The 22,707-nt window shown below is 40.8% G+C and overlaps 1 protein-coding gene across 4 annotated transcripts in view; it reads right to left on the bottom strand.

Annotated features, from left to right (window-relative positions):
• LOC134634870 (E3 ubiquitin-protein ligase HECW1) overlaps positions 1 to 22,707 on the bottom strand; it is a 93,753-nt gene that overhangs the window by 33,559 nt on the left and 37,487 nt on the right. For all 4 annotated transcript variants that reach the window (XM_063484295.1, XM_063484293.1, XM_063484296.1 and 1 more), the window contains 4 exons: positions 5,567 to 5,709; positions 5,142 to 5,242; positions 3,039 to 3,997; positions 1,973 to 2,543 (listed from right to left, as the gene is read on the bottom strand). In XM_063484295.1, coding sequence (XP_063340365.1) covers positions 1,973 to 2,543; positions 3,039 to 3,997; positions 5,142 to 5,242; positions 5,567 to 5,709 — 1,774 coding nt within the window. The remainder of the gene's footprint in view (positions 1 to 1,972; positions 2,544 to 3,038; positions 3,998 to 5,141; positions 5,243 to 5,566; positions 5,710 to 22,707) is intronic.

A 22,707-nucleotide genomic window follows, 5' to 3' on the forward strand; every position in this document is an offset into this window, starting at 1 on the left:
GGGTTTGCTTTGCCCACACAGCCCCACAGTTCACCCACAGATAGCTGCTGTGGACGCGCAGGGGCATGATTGTTGTGGATGTGGTTATTCTAAAAGTGTGATAGAAAGTAAGAGCCTGTGAATGACACATGGTTCATTTACTCACCTGCCTGTCCTTTTCCAAAGAGTTACCAAGGACAACTGTCCAGATGGTTCGGGGTAACAAACCATCTGTTATAACAGGTAAGCAGTCCAACACACACCCACAAGGCCAACACAAACTCCAACAACTTGGTCCAAGAATAAATGGCAAATGGACTTATGTTTAAATATTGCTTGTCTGCTCAATTTAAGCACTCAAATCACAAATACTACATGCCTCATTCATCCAGTCACACACATTCATACCAATGAATGCTCTATCCTAAGCTGCCCGACACCTTGGCATGCAGACCGAAGGAGCTAGGGATCAAACCTTATGATTAGCTAGTTACAGTCACTCTAATAGAGGCAACCGAGGAAACTCCACTCTCGTCACAGCACTACTCATTCACTTTCTTGTTTATTTGGTCTTCTGCTAAGTTTCCATCATGCTAGCGGAGGCTGAACACCCACACACAAAATCTTTCCATATATGTTTTTGTAGATCACTCACACAAACTCGACACAGCACCCACGCTTGACAGAAATTCAGATCTGGATGGAGAAACCCATGGTTTCATCAAGCTCTGAAAATTGCATAAATAACCAATTACTGCTCCAAGTCTTAAAAACCCAAACACACTTAAAGGTTTCCCATAATCACACAACCAAATTAAATATCAGAGAAGTGATAAAAGCAGATTCAAGCCAAGAGCATTCAAATCCAAAATGGGGGGAAAAAAACAATTTTTGTGTGCAAGAATATAATCGTAACAAGCAGAAAGAAGAAAACTATACAGCTATCAAACTCTGCAGAGGGTTTGAAAACATTTTACATTTTAGTAGAAGGAAGTCTTACAGGGTTCTGCAAAACTGTGTGTGTATCCAGCTTTCACTGTCTATAGGCAACATCATGTAAAAAATACAAATATACAAAAATGACCAACATAGTAAAAAACAGTCAAACAAGGTCAGTCAGTTTATACTTAAATATATACGTTTACAGCTTATACTTAAATAATTTGTCACTTCAGAATTTTCCTTCCATCTGAGAAAGTAAAGTGAGGGCCATTAACAAGCAGAACCTGAATCCTCCAAAAGGTAAAGAGGTGCATTCTGTGAAAACCCGGTAGATAAAAAGTTACATTAAATTGGCTAAAACGAATATTGAACAGGAACATGTATTCATTTGGGCTTCACTTGAACACTGAGGCTCCCCTCCATGAAAACAACTCCCCCCAATGACAGCTGTGACCCCCAGAAGAACAATGCTTCATGAACATGACACGGCTGAACCTAAGCTGCTGAGCTGATTGAACCTCTGCGCACGAGCCTGAGCAAGCACACTCCACAGAGACCCATCTCAACACTCGCAGATCTCAAATGATTCTCTCCATCATTCCACACACTCAACAGGACATCCCCTGGATTTCCACTTCCCCATATGTCAGAGCATTTTTGGAGCCATGGGAGGGACCCACACACCAGTGTTAGAACAGCTAAAAGTCATCGTACTGACTAAAGAAGGAGAAGAAACATAAAAAACATCTAGTTGAGTGTCTTGGAAATTAATCATTGTGGGTTCAATTTCATTCTAGAAATGGCCAAACAACAAAAAAGAAAGTCAATGTTCTCTTCATGCCAGACAATGAGAAAAGAAAGCTTTAGAGAAGCATGAGCTAGCGTATTTGTCTCTATAAGAAGAGGCCAACATAGTAGGCATTGGGGGAAAAGCTTCACTTTATATATGGTAGGTAAGGTAACTTCCTGCGAAGCTGAATGTGTTGATTGCCTAGTGTTCTAGTCTAATTTGAAAGCTGGAGGTGATAGAGTTATTCTGAGACAATCTCACCGATGCTGTTCTGATCACTGGGCCCCGCCACAGCTGGATCCCCCTGCTCTCTGCTCCTGGTCTCCTTCCATCTGCCCGTCCTCCTCTCTGCCCCGCCTTGCTCTTGTCCGTCAGGGCCGTGATTGCCATCAGGTACTGACTCAAAGGCGCTCTCCTCATCTTCCTCTTCTTGGGAGGAGAACACAGTGCTGCTGGAGAGCCGGTTACTCTCCACCGAAGATAGGCGGGTGTGGCTGCAAAACCGCCCCCTCCCCTCATAGCCGGAGTTGCTGTAGCATGATGTGCTGTAACAGGAGGTGCTGTAGCACGAGGTGCTGTAGCAGGAGGTGTCACAAAACTCGCACTCGCTTTCACCTGGAGCTCTGTGGGCGCTGCCGCCAGCCCTCCTTCCTCCTCCATTACTGGAATCCCCCTCCTCGCTTTCTGGACAGGAAGGAGAGATCCTCCTGACTGCTGTGTTGCCTCCTCCAAATCCTTCACCTTCCAGAAGTTGATTCAGCTCAGAGAGGCGCTCAATGGAGAGGCTGCGGGGCAGCGAGCGCCGACAGCAGGGGCCCGGACACCCCAGAACCTGCACGAGTTTAAAGACACAGATCTTTTATTACTATTCAGCAGAGGTGAATCAGAGTGAATGAGTGGGTTAGCCCTTCAGTATGTTAAAGTGCAGAATGAGAACAGGATTTATGCTGCCACAGCTTTCTAAAATAAATCTGCTCATGCATTGTGTGAGCAATCCCAGCACATCAGCTGATCTCAATGCTACCGGGCAATTCCCTGTCTCATAAACAGCACGCTATTCAAATTCAGTTTGAACAATTTAATTTGGATCATTTTGGTTTATAGCTAACACACCTCGAAAACTAAACCAAAGAGACAGTATGAGCACAGAAGATCGAGAAAAGCTAGCTTACATGCTATATATGCTAAACAGGTGTACTGCCAACACTTCTTGGGGGAACTCCAGCTTAAGAAGCTCCATTGCATACACCACATAGTGAGAATGACTCCACAACATCTTCTGTTTGTTAGCAAGTGTCTATTCTAACCAGCCCATTACTGCCCCTACCTGAGAGGGTGACTGTGATGTATCCTCTTCTTCATCATCCTCCTGCCCCTCCTGCTCTTTGGAGGTTTTATGTGTTGGTGATGTGGTGTTTGTCTCCAGAGTGCTGTCTGTATTCACTCCTTCCCCACTTTGCTCTTCCTCCTGGCTGGGTGGTCTGTGCTGGGCCGAGGGAAGACTGTGAAGGAGGTGGTGAATCCGGATGTAGTGGGATCGTGGCGTCTCAGGCTCGCCACAGGCCGAGGCAATCACCGTCTCCAGCTCTGACACCGGGAGGGAGCAGGGGCGGGTTTTACGGCGTGAATGAGCATTGGAGTTGTAGTTCGACAAGAGAGACTGGCAGGAGCAGGGGGCACAGCTTCTTTCCCCTCCCTCTCCAACCTCCTGTGGGGCCCCTTCAGCTGGGCCTACAGGAGCCTCCTGGGACGCAGTGTTTTCCTCGGGGGGAGCCTCCACAGCAGTGGCCTCATCGTGAGTCATTTCTGCTATGGCACAGTCAGAGTGTGGCTCTGACTGTGTTTCATCCACAGCCTCTCTTCCTTCTGCTGTAACCTCCTCGGCTTGGGCTGCAGTCTCCTCTCCCTGCTCCACCTCTCCTTTCTCCTGCTCCCCCTCCTCTCCTCCCTCCTGCTGCTGCTCAGCAGATTCTCCCTCCGCCTGCTCCACCTGAGGCTCAGGAGTCAAGGGTTCCTCTCTCACCGTGGTCTCCTCTTCCACACTTCCTTGCTCCTCCTGTGACGTCGCTTCACCCTGCTGCTTCTCAGCGGGTTGGACCTCTTTGGGTGCGGAGGCTGCTTCAGGTAAAGTCTCAGGGTCAGGAGGAGCATCCAAGGGAAGATCAGGCATGTCGGGGCCCACACTCAGTGTGTCATCATCGGGAGCATCAGCAGCATGGTTGACATCTGCTGCATGTTCACCCTCAGGACAGGCCGCCTCTATGACTAAGGAAACCTCCTCATCGTCTAAGAAAGAAAGGTACACGCTTTCATCACTGTTTCATAAGATTCATTTTCAAGTTGCTGCCTTCAAACTGAGCTTTGTCTTCAGTTCTGGTGTGCAGTGACTTAAGTGAAATCACTAATTTTTCAGAGAAATATTGGGTGTGTGGCCTCTGATACAGAGCAAAGATTTACCTGCTAATTAGAGACTAAACTTTGAGCTGCTGGTGCCTTTTGCAGTATTTTTTACTGAATCATCTGACAAATAACATGACAGACTGTGCGGTACAGCTCCCGCATGAACAGTGTGCAACTGCTCAGGTGAATGAAAATCTAGTATTTGTTATTTAGCACTAATTAGCAGATGTGTGTCTGTGTGATTCAACCATATGGTGTGTGGATGTCCATGGATGCAGTATGTTAACCAAGCTTGCTATCATTAATTTTAATTTAGCACTCAACCTTCTCCAAATGTAGTGGCCAAAAGACTAAAAAAAGGACTGAGTAACATGATGGGAGCTATTCTCTTTAACAGTCAGTTTATGGAACTAACACAGCTCACTCTACAGTAACGGCAACGACCTGGAAACACAGTGATAAGTGTCAAACAGGTGCCATTCCCTTGAAAGGAGGGAGAGAGCAGTTTTTTTTTACCCAGTGTGATCTGAAAAAAATCAACACATACATACATACGTTAAAGATAATGACTGTTCTGTACTTGCATGTAAAATCACTGCTTGCACAGAAAGTTTGAAGCAACAGAGTGTCTTGTACTTTTTTCTTTTCCAACGTGTCCAGCTTCCCCGATCAATTGTTATGCTTAATGTTTTTTAAAGTAACTGAAGGGTCACCACACATAGTACAAAAGCTGCTATAGTACCGTTAAACCATCATTTAGTTAGCCAACAACCGCCTGAGCTGAACATTTGATGGATGTTACTTTAACATTAACCGCCAGTATAAGTTCCATTTAAAGGCAGCAACTGGGTACAATGGTTGGGCCATTACATTAGTAGCAGTTTAAAATCTTATATTATAAAATGTATTATAGAGATAAAATAAATCTTGCAGCATATCCAAGTCCTTTTCAGTCTCGTACATAATCTACAGCTACTAATTCAAGGTAAACTGTCCATACTACTACTACATAGCATTAAGCCTGGTGTACCTGGGTGAATGGAGGAGGTCAACTCAAAGCGGAACTGCAGCTGGCCACAGACATGATCTGTAGGCAACCTGCGACCTAAGGAATAACTTACTACTCGATCCCTGGGGACAACAGGCACAGAGACAGACGACAGTTAGAAAGGGTATGTAAATGAGAGAGAAGGGAGAAACTTGGTAAAAACATACAGTAAAAAAAAAAAGAAAGTAAAAATAACATAGTAGCTAAAATCAGACTGTTACATGGCTTTTAAAGCAGCTATAACCACCCACATCATTTACCTCACGGACAGCCTGTGTGGGCCAGTTTATGTAGGAGAACTTATACAGCTCTACAGTTTGAATCATTGAGCACAAGCAAACCCCTGAGCTGATGACAGTCATGCTGCATTTATTTAAACAGGGAAAATCCTCATAAATGTGTTTTACCCGATGGCATGTTTTTCCAGCAGTCTCTGGACCGGGACCGAGAGCTTCCCCAGGAAACGCTTGATGATTGGCCTGCTCTTGGCAAACTTATCCTTCACCTCAATCTCCAGGACATCAGTGGGTAGGGACACAAAGTTAAACCTCTGGAGAAACAACAGAGGACAGAGCAATTTCTTTAATAAGTGTGTTTTGTTGGATGTGTGATATGTAACACAGGCAATCATTTACAGCATTCAGCGTTTAAAGCACTAACAGGCAACGTGAATTACTATAAAACCTAAAAAAAGGGAAAAAAAGCAGGCAAAAAACTTCCAAATCATCCAAATTTGGCATACAAGAATATATTATTAAATGAGATGCCAGAAATGTCCATATTCTGTAGACTGACTTGGGTCTGAGTGTTGAATCTAAACCAGCACCGTTTTGTGCTTAAATGTGCCAATTCTTTGCTCGCACTTCCTCCAACTGCCCTAATCCATACACCTAAAACCAACACATATCTGGCAACCCTTGAACAGACCAGACCAGAGTCAGTGCCAGCACATCGACCCTCATGACTCACCAAGATAACTGTGAAAACTTGTTGGTTTTTTATATTTGCTCTTCAAACATAGCATGAGGCAAAGTAAAGTAAATGGAGTGCCTGCAGAATGAAGGGTATGAGCAGAACACCAACAGACACAAAGAGATCAGGTAAAAATAAACTACAGATGAATGTCACATTAGCTTTTCAGATAGAACGATTCTGAGCTATAAAGTAAAGCTCTTTTTCCTGTTGAAATGACGTTAGCCATTGTCATGGCAACTCACCATTACTAGCATCTTGGCAGAAATCCTCAAGTTTTGAAAGTGCCAAGTACTCTGCACTTAATGCAGACCCGTCTGTCTGAGGATATTAATAAGAATCACTCTCAGCTTTGTTACCTGCAGCTCTGCAGTGTCACGTGCAGCTGAGTCCATATACATACCCCCAAAGTATATCATTTATGCATATGACACAACAGCAACAACTTCATTATTTATTCATAAAATACAATGTGCGTTCTGCCACATTTCACACAGGCGAGACTTATTCAAACTAAAATCACTTTTTGCATTTGTAATTAAATATTATAGTTATTGGAATTAAGCAATACAATCATCTTCATGGTTCCACAACTACTATACTAAGAAACTATGATTACATTTTGATATTGTTATAATAAACTAATGAATGAAATAAACTATTAAAGTGTTTCTACTTGTATGCTATTTTAAGTTCTCCCCAGGTTACTAAAAACGACTTATCTCAAATGAATGCTGGAGACGTGAATGTTAGAGTTCAAATTTCTGCAAATATGTGGGAGGGTTAAAGTGCTCCCTCTTCAGCAGATAATTATTAAAAGAAACTCTGCACATACAGTAAGGCTCAGGAATCACAACCATGTAACTCATCCTTTACTCATCTGCCAGTTGGATCGTCTGTTTTTTACTGAAGTTTTATGCTGAATTAAAACATTTCCTGGTAGCTTAGCGTGCCTAATTTGGGGTTTGTTTTTCTTCCTCAGTGTTATTTGTACTTTATTTATTTGATAGAATCCAATTCCCTGTCTCCCATCTTTCTCTTTTGGGGTTCTGATGACTGTCCAAGCTTCTTATACAGTGCTTCAGAGCTTGGAACTGTCCAAATCCTCCAAAGCTTTTTATTCACTCTTACCAAGATAGATTTTAGAGGGAAATACTGAGTGCAGCTTAAAGCTCTTTGAGACAAGCTTCAGAATTTCTGGCACCAAAAATGTTAAATGCTTAAATTAGTACTGTCACAAACCTGTTAGTTGTTTTTTATCAAAAAACACAACAACAACAACAACAACAACAACCATGATGGGACTTCCCTTCTGGATTTATACATTTTATTCAAATGTCAATACAAAGACCTCTTTTCCTTTTCTCTGTCTTCACCTGCATTTCAGAGTTGTTGTAAATCCTGTCTTATGTCCGCGTCTTCATTTAACCCTAGAACACTATCGCTGGGTGATTTTCACCCGAGCAAATACATTTACATGATTTCTCTCTCCTGCAGCTGTTAGTGTGTCGAGGAGATTGTGCCTTCACCAGGGAAGTCTCAAATGTCCCAGGAATGGGTGTATCAAAGACCAGCTTTCCAGCGTCATTTTTTCTTTTTTTTAGGAAGTTTTTGTTCTTGAATTCCAGATTTTTCTGTAATTTTGGAGCATTATTTTAGCATCCCCCCATGACACTTTTTTTCATTTTGTTAGACATGGCACAGTTGAAAGTAAAAGCTGACCACCATTTGTCAGGTGTTTGATATATTTTGATGAAAAGTAGTTTTTGTTGGTCATATTATATCGGGTAAAAATCACCCGGCATTAGTGATTGTGTTACTATTTGTAGCGATAGTGTTCTAGGGTTAAGGTTAACACTCCTTGAAATTATTATGGTGGGGAAGTAATGGGCATCAACAGGCACATTAAAACCACCAGCCTAATATTGTCCTGAGGTTTTGCTCTATTGGGGAATGCACATAGGACCTCACAGTGATCACAGTGGTGTCTGGCACTGGGCTTTATCATTTGGATGCTGTGGAATGGGGCATCCATGGATCAGCCTTGTTCTGATGATATACTTCATCAGGATCTGCGTGTTTTGAAGATGAGGCAGATGATCTTTGTTGAGTCCCTCAAGCAATTCATAAGCAGTTATTGCAGTGTGGAAATAACTGCAATAACTGGATAGTCCCAACTCTGACTATCCAGAGTTGGGACCAGGAAGCAGAGTTGCAGTCTTACACGCCTCTCTGCAGCTTCTCTCCTCCCGCTACCCCCCCAAAAAACCATCTCCATTGAGACTGTGTCAGCTCCCAAACAGACAAAAAACAAACCAAAAACCAGCAATAAAAAACTTAAACATAAAAAATCAAAAAGAAAGAACAATACAGAATCCACATCTGAACCAAAGAGTAAAACAGTGAAATGTGGATTATTAAATATTAGGTCTCTCTCCTCCAAGTCTCTGTTAGTACATGACTTAATAATTGACCAACAAATCGATTTACTCTGCCTTACAGAAACCTGGTTGCAGCAGGATGATTATGTTAGTTTAAATGAATCAACACCCCCGAATCATTCTAACTACCAGAAACCTCGAAGCACAGGCCGAGGGGGCGGTGTGGCAGCAATTTTTCACACCAGTCTATTAATTAACGAAAGACCAAGACAGACTTTTAATTCATTTGAAAGCCTGATGCTTAGCCTTGTCCACCCCAGCTGTAAAACTCAGAAACCAGTCTTACTTGTTATCATCTATCGTCCACCTGGGCCTTACACAGAGTTTCTCTCTGATTTCTCAGACTTTTTATCTGATTTAGTGCTCAACTCAGATAAAATAATTATTGTGGGTGATTTTAACATCCATGTAGATGCTAAAAATGACAGCCTCAAAATTGCATTTAATCTGTTATTAGACTCAATTGGCTTCTCTCAAAATGTAAAAGAACCCACCCACCACTTTAATCACACTCTAGATCTTGTTTTAACATATGGCATAGAAACTGAACATTTAACAGTGTTTCCTGAAAACCCTCTGCTGTCTGATCATTTCCTGATAACATTTACATTTACAATAATTGATTACACAGCAGTGGAGAGTAGACTTTATCAAACTAGATGTCTTTCTGATAGTGCTGTAACTAAGTTTAAGAATATAATCCACCCACTGTTATCATCTTCAATGCCCTGTACCAACATAGAGCAGAGCAGCTATCTGAACGCTACTCCAACAGAGGTCGATTATCTTGTTAATAATTTTACCTCCTCACTACGTACGACTCTGGATACTGTAGCTCCAGTGAAAACTAAGGTCTCAAATCAGAAGTACCTGACTCCGTGGTATAATTCTCAAACACGTAGCCTAAAGCAGATAACTCGTAAGCTGGAGAGGAAATGGCGTGTCACAAATTTAGAGGATCATCATTTAGCCTGGAGAAATAGTTTGCTGCTTTATAAGAAAGCCCTCCGCAAAGCCAGAACATCTTACTATTCGTCACTGATTGAAGAAAATAAGAACAACCCCAGGTTTCTCTTCAGCACTGTAGCCAGGCTGACAAAAAGTCAGAGCTCTACTGAGCCAACAATCCCTTTAACGTTAACTAGTAATGACTTCATGAACTTCTTCAGAAATAAAATTTTTATCATTAGAGAAAAAATTACCAATAATCATCCCACAGATGTAATATCGTCTACAGCTACTTTTAGTACCATTAATGTTAAGTTAGACTCTTTTTCTCCAATCGATCTTTCTGAGTTAACTTCAATAATTACTTCCTCCAAACCATCAACGTGTCTTTTAGACCCCATTCCTACAAAACTGCTCAAAGAAGTCCTGCCATTAATTAATTCTTCAATCTTAAATATGATCAATCTATCTCTAATAATTGGCTATGTACCACAGGCCTTCAAGGTGGCTGTAGTTAAACCCTTACTTAAAAAGCAATCTCTAGACCCAGCTGTCTTAGCTAATTATAGGCCAATCTCCAACCTTCCTTTCATATCAAAAATCCTTGAAAGAGTAGTTGTCAAACAGCTAACAGATCATCTGCAGAGGAATGGCTTATTTGAAGAGTTTCAGTCAGGTTTCAGAGCTCATCACAGCACAGAAACAGCTTTAGTGAAGGTTACAAATGATCTTCTTATGGCCTCTGACAGTGGACTCATCTCTGTGCTTGTCCTGCTAGACCTCAGTGCAGCATTTGATACTGTCGACCATAATATCCTATTAGAGCGATTAGAACATGCTGTAGGTATTACAGGTACTGCACTGCAGTGGTTTGTATCATATCTATCTAATAGACTCCAATTTGTTCAAGTAAATGGAGAGTCTTCTTCACATGCTGAGGTTAATTATGGAGTTCCACAGGGTTCAGTGCTAGGACCAATTCTATTTACATTATACATGCTTCCCCTAGGTAGCATCATTAGAAGACATAGCATAAATTTTCACTGCTATGCAGATGATACGCAGCTCTATCTATCCATGAAGCCAGGTAACACACACCAATTAGTTAAACTGCAGGAATGTCTTAAAGACATAAAGACCTGGATGGCCGCTAACTTCCTGCTTCTTAATTCAGATAAAACTGAGGTTATTGTACTCGGCCCTGAAAATCTTAGAAATATGGTATCTAAGCAGATCCTTACTCTGGATGGCATTACCTTGGCCTCCAGTAATGCTGTGAGGAACCTTGGAGTCATTTTTGACCAGGACATGTCCTTCAAGGCACATATTAAACAAATATGTAAGACTGCTTTCTTCCATTTGCGCAACATCTCTAAAATTAGAAATATCCTGTCTCAGAGTGATGCTGAAAAACTAGTTCATGCCTTCATTACTTCCAGGCTGGACTACTGTAACTCATTATTATCAGGATGTCCTAAAAACTCCCTGAAAAGTCTTCAGTTAATCCAAAATGCTGCAGCAAGAGTACTGACAGGGACTAGAAAGAGAGAGCATATTTCTCCTGTTTTGGCTTCCCTTCATTGGCTTCCTGTTAAATCCAGAATTGAATTCAAAATCCTGCTCCTCACATACAAGGTCTTAAATAATCAGGCCCCATCTTATCTTAATGACCTTGTAGTACCATATCACCCTATTAGAGCACTTCGCTCTCGCTCTGCAGGCTTACTTGTTGTTCCTAGAGTATTTAAAAGTAGAATGGGAGGGAGAGCCTTCAGTTTTCAGGCCCCTCTTCTGTGGAACCAGCTTCCAGTTTGGATTCAGGAGACAGACACTATCTCTACTTTCAAGGTTAGGCTTAAAACTTTCCTTTTTGCTAAAGCATATAGTTAGGGCTGGACCAGGTGACCCTGAATCCTCCCTTAGTTATGCTGCAATAGACGTAGGCTGCCGGGGATTCCCATGATGCATTGAGTTTTTCCTTTCCAGTCACCTTCTCACTCACTATGTGTTAATAGACCTCTCTGCATCGAATCATATCTGTTATTAATCTCTGTCTCTCTTCCACAGCATGTCTTTCATCCTGTTTTCCTTCTTTCACCCCAACCGGTCGCAGCAGATGGCCGCCCCTCCCTGAGCCTGGTTCTGCCGGAGGTTTCTTCCTGTTAAAAGGGAGTTTTTCCTTCCCACTGTCGCCAAAGTGCTTGCTCATAGGGGGTCATATGATATGATTGTTGGGTTTTTCTCTGTATTTATTATTGTGCTATCTACTGTACAATATAAAGCGCCTTGAGGCGACTTTTGTTGTGATTTGGCGCTATATAAATAAAATTGAATTGAATTGAATTGAATTGGAAAGTGCACTGCGTACCTAGGGCCTATCATTGCAATGAGAATGGTCTTAGTCTAATACTAAGGATGGGTTGGTAGGAACCAAGGATTCCCAATAAAAACCTGCATTATGATGAGGTAATCAGTGTTCTTCACCTCATCTATTAGTGGTCTTAATGTTTTAGCTGGTATATGTTGCTCTACATTTAGTGTTTGATGCTTCAGACAGTATTCGGACTAACTTCAGCCTCCTCATTCTTTAAAGTAGGATAATTTGCAGCTGAGGCTCTGATGCAAGGAGCTCCAAAAACACCCTTTTTTGGGTGTAATAGGCTTGTTTGAAGCCTCTTTCCATAGTTTATTCTGAGAGTATTTCTAATGTTTACTTCATGATGGTCATGATGAAGTATAAAGAAACTGCAGCTCTGATAACTCTTTATATACTAGTGAGTAGAAACATTTTGTCTTTAATATGCTTTTGACCTTGCTCACGCCAGAATAACAACTCTGACTCTTTGAAGCGTGGACTCAGGCATCGGTGCATTAGCAGCACTTCTGTTCTGGAAGCTGAGACGTGCAGCCATCATGGAACCCATTTGTTCCAGTACTTCTCCACTGATGGTCTCAAGTGTCTTTATAGTGCAGTTATGAGCTAATCAACATTATTTTCTTCATCTGTAAGTAGTCGAAATGTTTCTTCTTTAGTGTCAGATTAGTCTACAAACTCATTAATATGATGCTTAAAATTGAATTCCTAAGACTTCACTGTGTAAATCTAAACACCTAATTTCCTATACAATACATGCCCAGATGAATAATTCATGTAAAAACCTTGTAGAACAGGTCTTTCTGCAACCATGCTATTAATACAAAGGACCCTGCTGCAGTGAGGGACTTCTGAATTAGGAAAATCCTCTTTTTTGCCAACAGCCCAATTCCATAGGTTCTTAATGTCAGTATGGATTGCCCTGAAGCCGCCTCATCAAAGGGTATCAGAACATCAAAAGAAGATTCTGGTGATATACACAACAACTAAACCTGTCATTAAAAGTACCTTTCTTTTTTAAATTAAAGTTAAAGACTCCTTTAACATAGAAACAGTAACATAACGATATTTCTTTGGATTCTGAAATGTTTGTGCTTAAGTAAGACCAGCATTGGCTTTAGTAATTATTTTAGCATTTACTGTCCATACAGGTAATATTTCGACAAAATGTAACCCCAAGGTTAACTATCCTTAGCTATGTGTACTTTTCTGAGGGATAATTTAAATGTGACAGACGTGCAGGTTTTTAATTTAAAGGTCTTAACAAAAGTACAGCATGAAATATTTAGGAAATAAGCTATTTTTATACATATTTGGAGATTTTCAGAGGCTCAAAGGTTACAGACGACTAACAAGTAGTTTCATAACCAGCTGTTCTATTAACACCCATCACAACAATTACTCTGTAATCAAGTGATGCTTTCATGAAACACAGAGGCTTTACAACAAATGGCGAACACTATTTATGCTCAAGAGGAGGAAGGGCAAATTAGACTTTGCTTTGGTTTGCTGGATTTCCTTTGCAAACTTTGCATTTCTGATCAGTTTTGGAGCATCCAGAAAAGGGCAGGCTTTTTTAGGTATATATTAGCAAAGAAATGCTCTCTTTAATGGCCTTTAAGCCATTCACATGATCTTAACAACCACAGCATGCTTTTAAGTCACTGAAGTCAAAACTAGCAGCAAACAAGGGTGTGTTTCTTTGGAGCGTGCTGCAGTTAAGGCTTGGCAGAACATGTCAAGAAAGGAAATAACACTTGCTGATGTCCATGGACTCTACACGTTAGCCAGTCCTTGACTCCAAAAGATTTTCATACAAGTATTAAAACCAGCCCTTAATGAAAAATGATAATACTATTAACTACGAAAAAAGTTAATTTCACTGTTTAAATAGCATAAATAAACATTTTGCTTTTTATTTACTGTTTAACATTTATTTACAAGGTCATTTACGTTCTGAGACTACAGGATACGATGTAGGAACAGTAGTTTTTGCTCGGTGCTGTGTTCTTGTAAAGTACCATCCATATACACTTATTCTCCCTCTTCGCTCTCAGCAGCAGATTTTACATTTTTTGGGTTTTCCTTCTCTTAATATCTTAGCCAAGTCTCTGTATATCCATGTGTGTTTAGGTGATTGGAAGCTCCAGGCTTGAACTTCCTTTTTCCTGCAAGTCCAGTTGGACATGATGAAATGAAACCTGAAGGGGTGACACTAAAGTTTGATTGGATTAGTGTGTGTGTGTGTGTGTGTGTGTGTGTGTGTGTGTGTGTGTGTGTGTGTGTGTGTGTGTGTGTGTGTGTGCGCGTGTGTTGTGGCTGCTACATTACATTCTGTCTGCTTTACTCTGCTACCCTTGCCAGTGTCTCAGACAATGACTAAAGTGCTGAACATGTTGGCTGCTGTTTTTCCGATCTGTTTCACTGACTGTGTTCTTGTGTGTCCCTGATAGTTCTTTTGTGGGAAGGACAGAAGGAAAAACATATTCACTCAAGAAATGAGAGCAGAACAATGTAAAAAGTGGATCTGACTGCATGGGATAAAATGAAGTGGCAAATGCAGGAAAATGAAAACCAGGAAAAAAAGAGTTGGCTGTGGAAATCTGTGTGCAGAGAGATAAATGAGGAGGATTAAATGGAGAACGAGTGAATCATTCACAAGAGCAGGCACAGGCAGAGGAAAGGTGCCAGTGGGATAGCACAGGATGGACGGGAGGTGGATGTGGGGTAATGTGGGTATCATGTAAATAATTACATGTTTTATCACAGCAGAAATAGCTCATAGAAACCAAGTTCAAAGGGAAACAATGCCATCGAGGTATATATAGAGTACTGTATATATGAATGTACTGTATTTTAGAGTAGAGAGTAAAGTTGCTCTGGGTCATTCATCCATCCATTCTCATAGGCTTATACTTATCAGCGCCACGGGGGCTGCGGTTCATGTATTTTTAAATAAGAATCCCACAAATCCTTGACTCTAAATTTCACATAATTCAGCCCTCCTTGTCTGTCAACATCTTTCAGAGTTATATGTTAAAGATTTAGGCTGAGCTCACAGCTGCCTTCTGCATTTCACCAACTACCTAGGGCAGAGCCCCCCCAACTCTGACAGACTGTCCAGCCCCCTCCCTTGACCCCCACCAGTTTGCTCACAGAGCAAATCGGTCGACGGAGGATGCCATCACCATCACCCTTCACAGAGTGCTGAGCCATCTGGAGAACAGGAAGAACTAAATGTGGATGCTCTTCGTGGACTACAGCTCAGTGTTCAACACTATAAACCCAGACATCCTCACCACCAAACTGGACCACCTTCAGATCCCCCTGCCACCTGCTCCTGGATCAAAGACTTCCTAACCAACCGGCCTCACTCAGTCAGCCCCACCTCTCTCCCCCACTCTCACTCAGCACCAGATCCCCGCAGGGAGGCGTTCTCAGCCCCCTTCTGTACACCCTGTACACTTATGACTGTAAACCAACCCACCCACCCAACGTCATCGTCAAGTCTACCGATAACACCACCATGGTTGGGTTCATCTCTGATTGACAGCGTACAGAGGTTGAGTCTCACGTGCAAAAAGGCAATTCTATTCTATTTTATTTATACAGCTCCAAATCACAACAACATTCACCTCAAGCCAAAAAAATGCTCTTTTCATTTCAGCACCACAAATCCACAACGCAGGAGCTGAAGCACCAAATGACACAAAGGATCAAATAACATGCGTCTCGACATGAGGCCATTGATCCCTACAAGGTCATACAGAGCAGGTTCACTGGGCTGTCCACTGTATTTAAAGTAAGTGGTTATAAAACAGTGAATGTTAAGGAGCTGGCAAATAGACAGCAGCCAGATTAATTGCCTTAATCTCAGCTTTTTGTTAATTGATTAGAATCAAGCCAAAATTAGCAATCTTGCTTGGTCAGGCAGGCTAATCGTCCCACTTTAATGTGACTGATGAACTGGGCTCCTGTCCTGAGGCCTGTACTGTCTTATCCAGGTAACTTTGGTTTCTGTACTACAAAGTTGGTTTATTTCTCACAGGTGTAAACTGCCATGTGATAGATCTACAGATCTATAGGTATGAAACCACTGCCTACTGACAAATCAATTGTCCAAAAACTAGTGCCACCATTCCTGGGCAATCTCTTGAACCTCTGCGGGGAGAGTAGAAGGGTCCAAAGTTTTCCAGTAGTATCTAAAGTCTTTGTGTTTCCCCTGATGAACATCTGCAATAAGAAGATTCTTACAAACATCTTAATTCAATTTTTTTTCTTTTTCTGTTGCCAGGAAATAATTTTACATCAGTTTTATAGACATGAACAGTGTCACTGTTAAAGCGCTAGGCAACAGAACATTAGACACCAGGTTAGGTGTGAAATTCAAGTGAATGTAGGGGTATGTTTCTACTTCCTCACACAGTGCTTACAACATTCGCTCTTGCGCTGGTGCCATTAGCTAACAATTCTGACCCTCATCTTGATGAACAAGAACAGTTCATCAAGCAGACTGGTTATTCTGTAGCAGTGTCCGTCTAGTGGTAGATAATCACAATGGCAGATCTTCCAGTGTCATTGTGCTAACTTGCCAGTGTTTGTTATAGCCCTCAGTTCTTTTAAGTGTTTTTAACTGTGTATTGTATGCTCTTTGCTCTTGGGTCCTCCACCTGTTTTTCATCTTGACTTCCATCCTTGTCTACTACTTCTTCAGTTCCTCCACAGTTAGTTGGATCTGTTTAAAAGCATTATTCATGGAAGCTGTGGATTTTTGTGAGCAGCTAGCCATGGTCTGGAAGTTACTGTTAGTTACATGTGTTCGCTCATGTCATTTGCTTCTATCCTTCTTCTGTTGTTTGCTGTTTTGTTTACATCCCTAGTTTATTACTTGCCATTGTATATGTTCTGTAGCCTGTTTTGTTGATTGACTTGGACGTTAAAACCGTTACATTCAGGTCAACCTCTGTTCGCCTGACTTTTTATAGCCGTTAGTTCAACCTTTAATTGTTACTAATGGTTTCTTACTCTGCTTCTGCTCTAGTTTAATCAGGCTTCATTTTAAAACACAATTATCTGTTAACAGAGAATTGCAGCACACCTTTATATAAACAACAGAGTCTGCTTCTACAGACAGGAAGCCATATTAAACATTCAGTTTTGATTCAAAATTGTGTCTCATACTGCGCAGTGCTGGACTGCAGTATGGAAAGTCTGCTGGATGAGCCAGCATGTTCCATTAGAGTTGACACAGTACATCACTGCCAAGCAAGCTGAGCAGCTCGCTCAAAATGGGATCAGTTTGGAAAAAGGAAAGTGACTTAGAGCTGAGTGGATGCTGTCAACTGGGACACCACATTAAATCACTGTATGAGTCTCCTGAGGGACATAATAAAGCTAGAGACTGTGCCACAGGACATCCTGAGACACGTACTGCGATCAGTGGAGCTTGTGCACAAATCACAGGGTCACTTCCAGCATAGTTATGCCTGTTCTATTCCAGATCATGTAGAAGCCTAAGGACAGAACAGTGCTGATTGACATCACCTCATTTATAATCTCCTATTGAAACAATGGCCATTTCAAATTTAATTGAATTCTAAAGTTACTTTTAGTTACTTAAGGTCACTTTGTGTAATACATCTGCTGGAATCCTGCTCTGAGGATCTAACTATGTGCTCTGACACATTTCTATATAAACATGAATCAGGATTACATGTATTTGTGTGCAGACCTTTGTCTCCATAGACATATACTTCAGAGGGTTTGGCTCCCTGAACAATATGACAGCCATGTTGACACCTGACTCCAATGAAAAGGGAGCAATTCATGATATATCAATACTTTAATGCGTTGCTTAAAAATGAAGCCAATCCTGTTCTCTGATTTAATGTGTTTTTGTAAAACTTTTTTTTAAATGCACATAGTAAAGCAGGGTATGCTTAAGGGCATATAATCAGTTCCTCTGTTAGAGCTACTCCCTGCTTGTGATGTCTGGATACAAAAACAAAGGAATAAATGTAAAAATAAAAAAACACAGCTTTAACGCTAAAACTGAGCTGAGGGACAAATGCCTTCATGTTGAGGCTTCATCTTTGTCTTGACTGTGTTGTGCACGATTCACTCTACCATGTAAAAGATCCTTCTTACTGTGTTTAAAAGATTCTCTGTATATGTAATACCAGTGTAGAAAAGGCTTCATGCATAGTGTAGTAGCCACATAGACTTTATGATGATAATGTAGTGTGTGTATGGTGTTGCATGTCTATTCCAGTGATTACAGTTGGCACGCATGCCACGTTTGAGGTGTTTTTGAGGAATGAGTAGGAAATATATTCACCTGGTTACCGGTCTGGCGACATGGAGAATGGGTGCATGTCACTTGCCTTGCCTTTCCTAGAGTACCTAAAGTAGCTTGCTTGTGCTCATGCAATAAAATGATCAATGGAAAATGTTTGGAAACTGGATCATTTGTTGATCTGTTTAAGCATGAGTCAAGCAAAGTACTCCCTACTTCAGCACAGTAGTTTAATTGGTATCGAGTCACTTCATACTAGTTCAAATTCTTTCTTCAGTGAGAGTCAAAATGAAGATATATGCCATTTGTCTGTCCTGCAAGAGTACTAATGAGCTACCATTAGTGATTTTGGTGTGGATGCAAATCACTTTCTGTGAAATTGTGATACAAGACACTAAACTGGGAGGATGATGCGCTCTAGGGTGGGCTGTCTGGTAAATGTCTGGGTGGTTATTGGAATGTGTCCTACACACATGATCCTTTTTCTCTTGCAGTGGAAAACATAATATATTTTGCACGAGTGGGGAAATTAAATGTAGCAGACTCTTTTAACATTAACATCATATTTAGTTTTTTACATTTTTTGTGCTCTGTTTTCGTACTATGCCACTCATTTGCTTTTTCCACAACAGATTGTAAAGTAATTTCCAGAAAGTCTACAATAATTAGGTGCTTTTGCTTTTCACAAAGCAAACACGATTTTCATGGATTACACTGATTTTCACCATACCCTAACTATCCTTTCTGGTGCTGTACGGGGCGCAGCAGGACATTTTCCTTTGTAAATGCTTCTGTTGTTTCAACAATAAGAAATTATATAATAAGAGAATTTGGGGAATTAAGAGAATTTTGATTCTATTCAGCTGTGTTCCCCAAGTTTCTCCACTCTGGCCTAATCTTTATTTAAACCCTCATTTTGCTTCTGTTTTTGTTTTGTTGTGTCGTCCTGCCTGCTGTGTGCCCTGTGTGAGCTGTATAACTGTAGCTGCTTCCAACTTATTAGTCACTCAGTCAGTTCCTGGTTTCTGTCTAGTCAGAGTTAAACTCTCATCTTGAGAGTCCTGTATTGGGTTTCACCTTCTGCCTGCCAAACAGTGTCATATGACAGTTGGAGCCAGCTGGTATTGTCCATGCTTCACCTTTGCTAATTCAGGTGCTGGACTTCACCATGTTTTTGATTTGGGGCCTTTTGGATGATTTTCAGAGAACTAAAATATTTATATTTACCATTGGTACTTTCAACTGCTTCTTTAAGAGGTCATCACAGTGGATGCATCCACATCTTTGATTTGGTGCAGATTCTAGACCCGACTTCTTCCTGATGCTAACCTTGAGACTGACACTAGAAGTACATTAGCCTCACTTGACCCCATGACACTGGGTTTGTCTCCTTACTTAGGATCTTCTATGTATAAGGTGGATGTGTTAACCACTGCACCACATAGCCACAAGTCATTAATAATATTAATGATTAATAGGATTTATTTTCCTGACTTTTTTGTGGTACACCATCCAGACAGTGAATTTGCTTGAATAACTTAAATTTTGCTCATTGTATTATTATTGTATTACCCATCATGATTCAACCAAAACTAACAGATTTTCAGGCTAAATTTCTTCAAACTTCACTGAAAATAAGACCAGAAGCATTTAGTTATCTGAAAATAGCAGGTTGACTAAACTTAGTACATGTTTGGACCGGAAATAGTTTCTCCCACAAAAAAAGAAGAAATGATTATGTAAATTCATGGAAAGATTCAGAGTCAGTGTGATTCAAACATTAAAATCTAGTGAAAACCTTTGAGCTTTTTCATAATCATTTTGCATCCAATTGTACAGATTTGACTCTTCTCATACTGGTTTTGTGTCTCTTTTCACTGTTTTTTTTTTTTAATGATTTTATTGTCTTTCGTGTTATATGCCATCCAGTAATGATGATTTTGTGTCTTTCTGCAGACATTTTGAACATCCCATTTGCATCTATTTGTGTTCATTTAAATTCATTTAAAATTTTTAGTTCCATCCAGTTCCTGTTTTGTTTTTTTGTTTTTTGCTTATTTGCAGTCATTCTGCATTTAACTGCATACATTTTTCTTCACTGCCTTCTGCGGTTTCTGGTCATATTTCCCTTGTATGTTTGTCTGTTTTTATAACTGCACAATCCTTTTTTATTTGTTTTTGTAATTTGGGTGCCTTTGTATCAGTTCTTGAGGCACTTTGTGTCTCCTTGTGGTCAAACAGCTTCTCTGTAGCTGTAATACTCCTCTGGGGTTACGCACAGTAGCCTTGTTCATAAATCCGTTAATAACAACTTCAAGCAAAAAATAACATTTGAAAACATCATGTGAAAACGGTATAATATTCTGACATTTTGTCACTGGAAGGAATGTGTAAGATTCACAGTTCCTATTATCACTAAATTAATGGTAAATTTTCACTAAATAAATAAGTAAAGTAAATAAGTAAGTAAAATTTTATTTATGTAACACCTTTCAAGATAAAATCACAAAGTGCTTCACAGAAGCTAGAACATAAAAAAAAAACATCAACCAAAGGCAAGTTTAAAAAGATGAGTTTTTTAAAAGAACCGACAGAGTCTGCAGATCTCAAACTCAACAGGAGAGAGTTCCAGCGTCTGGGAGCCACAGAAACAAAGGCTCTGTCACGTTTTTTTTAATCTAGTGTGCTGGCCTGCAAGCCCTGGTCACAAGACCTCAGGGACCTACTGGGAATATAAATACACCGATATGATAGGGCTGTGCGAAATGACCAAAATCTCATATCCCGATATAAAACATTTCTCAGCCAATAACGATATAATTCACAAAATAGTCAATTTTCTGTAAATTCTGTGAATCTCTGGCAACTTGACTTGTGTGAAGCGTTTTCCGCTGAGCGTCGTGTACCTGGAGTTGAGTGTTTTGACCGATGCATGAAAGTATATATTGCTAGATATGTTTTCTTTGTGAGTATTTATTACACGGTGTGCTGCAAAAAAGCCTGTTCAAACGTTTAAGTCTAAGGTTTATTTTGAGCACCTGACGGCTCTCTTTTGCTTCACATCCGAAAACTATCTCTATATTCTTTCACTTGACTCTTGCATAGGTGGTATGAGAGGTTTGTCGTGTTTGAGTCTGTGGTGGGGACGGTTTCCTGCATAATTTGTACATTAGTGCAGTTTTCTGGTCCGTGTTTAGGAATAAGGTCCTCAATTTGTTTTGAATGGTCCTTCTGTTTAGAGCTGCCTGGTTCTGCCTCATCTTCACTGGTCATGCTGGTATTCTCTGTGCCTGCATCCACGTGGTGGCCATCAAAACGATGAAAATGTATTACTGTAAATGGTGTATTTTGCGACACCAGGAAACAAATGATACTGTTAAATATGAAACGATAGATGTCATCCGATATATTTCGTCATATCACACAGCCCTACGATATGATAAAGTTTAAGACAGAAGTGTGGTAGAGTGAATCTGCAAGTGAATCCTGTCACAGTTTTTCAACTGATAGTAGCTGCAGTAATTCTATTGGTAAGACTATTCCTTTCGTGAGCTGGAAAGAGAGAGATCGGCTCTGGTTAAACAAAGTTTGGATATCCTAACTGGATTTACTGAAGAGTCTGTTGTGTTATGGTTGTAGCTTCAACTCAGCTAAAGTGTATCTAGTTTTATTTATCAAAACCAACAAAAATCCAGTAAAACAAGGAAGCTACCATCCATCCATCCATCCATCCATCCATCCATCCAATCAACAGCATCCATTTTAAGATGGCAGGGAGGCTGAAGCCTATCCCAGCTGTCATACAGCAAGAGGCAGGCTATATCCTGATTAGACCACCAATCTATAGCAGCACAAATGAACAATGGATAATATATCGTTACATTCCTTTATTGAAAGCTGTTTCTATCTTTCACAGAATGTCACTAGAAAACACTACGTTGTTTTTATGCACTGTATTGGCGGCTAAGCTTAAGTTTAACCCAGAAGGCAGACCTTCCCAAAGTGTGGGGCCCGCCCCCTAGGGGGGGCGCAGAGCCATTGCAGGGGGGGCGCGGCATGAAAGAGGGGGGGAAACAAAACGCTTGGACACTGCTAGCACGGGGCGGCCACAGAAACGCAAAGCAGGAGATGAAGCATCGCTGAATATGTTTCCAAACCAACTTCATTCTAAGCCAAAGACTAGAAAATATGGTGAAGCATATCTTCCCTTTGGCTTCACCTGCACAAGTGCTGAGGTAGGTCTCCCTGCAGAACTGGTTTTCCCTTCGTCGGGAGCAGCGCTGGGCTGTTCAAATCACGGACAAACAGTATCCCACAGCTGTTTATGTTTTTAAGCCCATTTTGCACAGAGAGACATTTTTTGTATTGATAGCAATGTTGAATATTATTACACAGGGAAAAAACAACTACATGTAAAATAATCACACCTCTGCCTTTCTAAATGGAGGGACAGTAACTGCGTGTGTATATGTAAGCATGTAAAACCTGAAGATAGTCATATTAACAGTATTGTGTCTC

This window comes from Pelmatolapia mariae, linkage group LG9 (assembly GCF_036321145.2).
Source record: "Pelmatolapia mariae isolate MD_Pm_ZW linkage group LG9, Pm_UMD_F_2, whole genome shotgun sequence".
NCBI classification, from domain to species: Eukaryota; Metazoa; Chordata; class Actinopteri; order Cichliformes; family Cichlidae; genus Pelmatolapia; species Pelmatolapia mariae.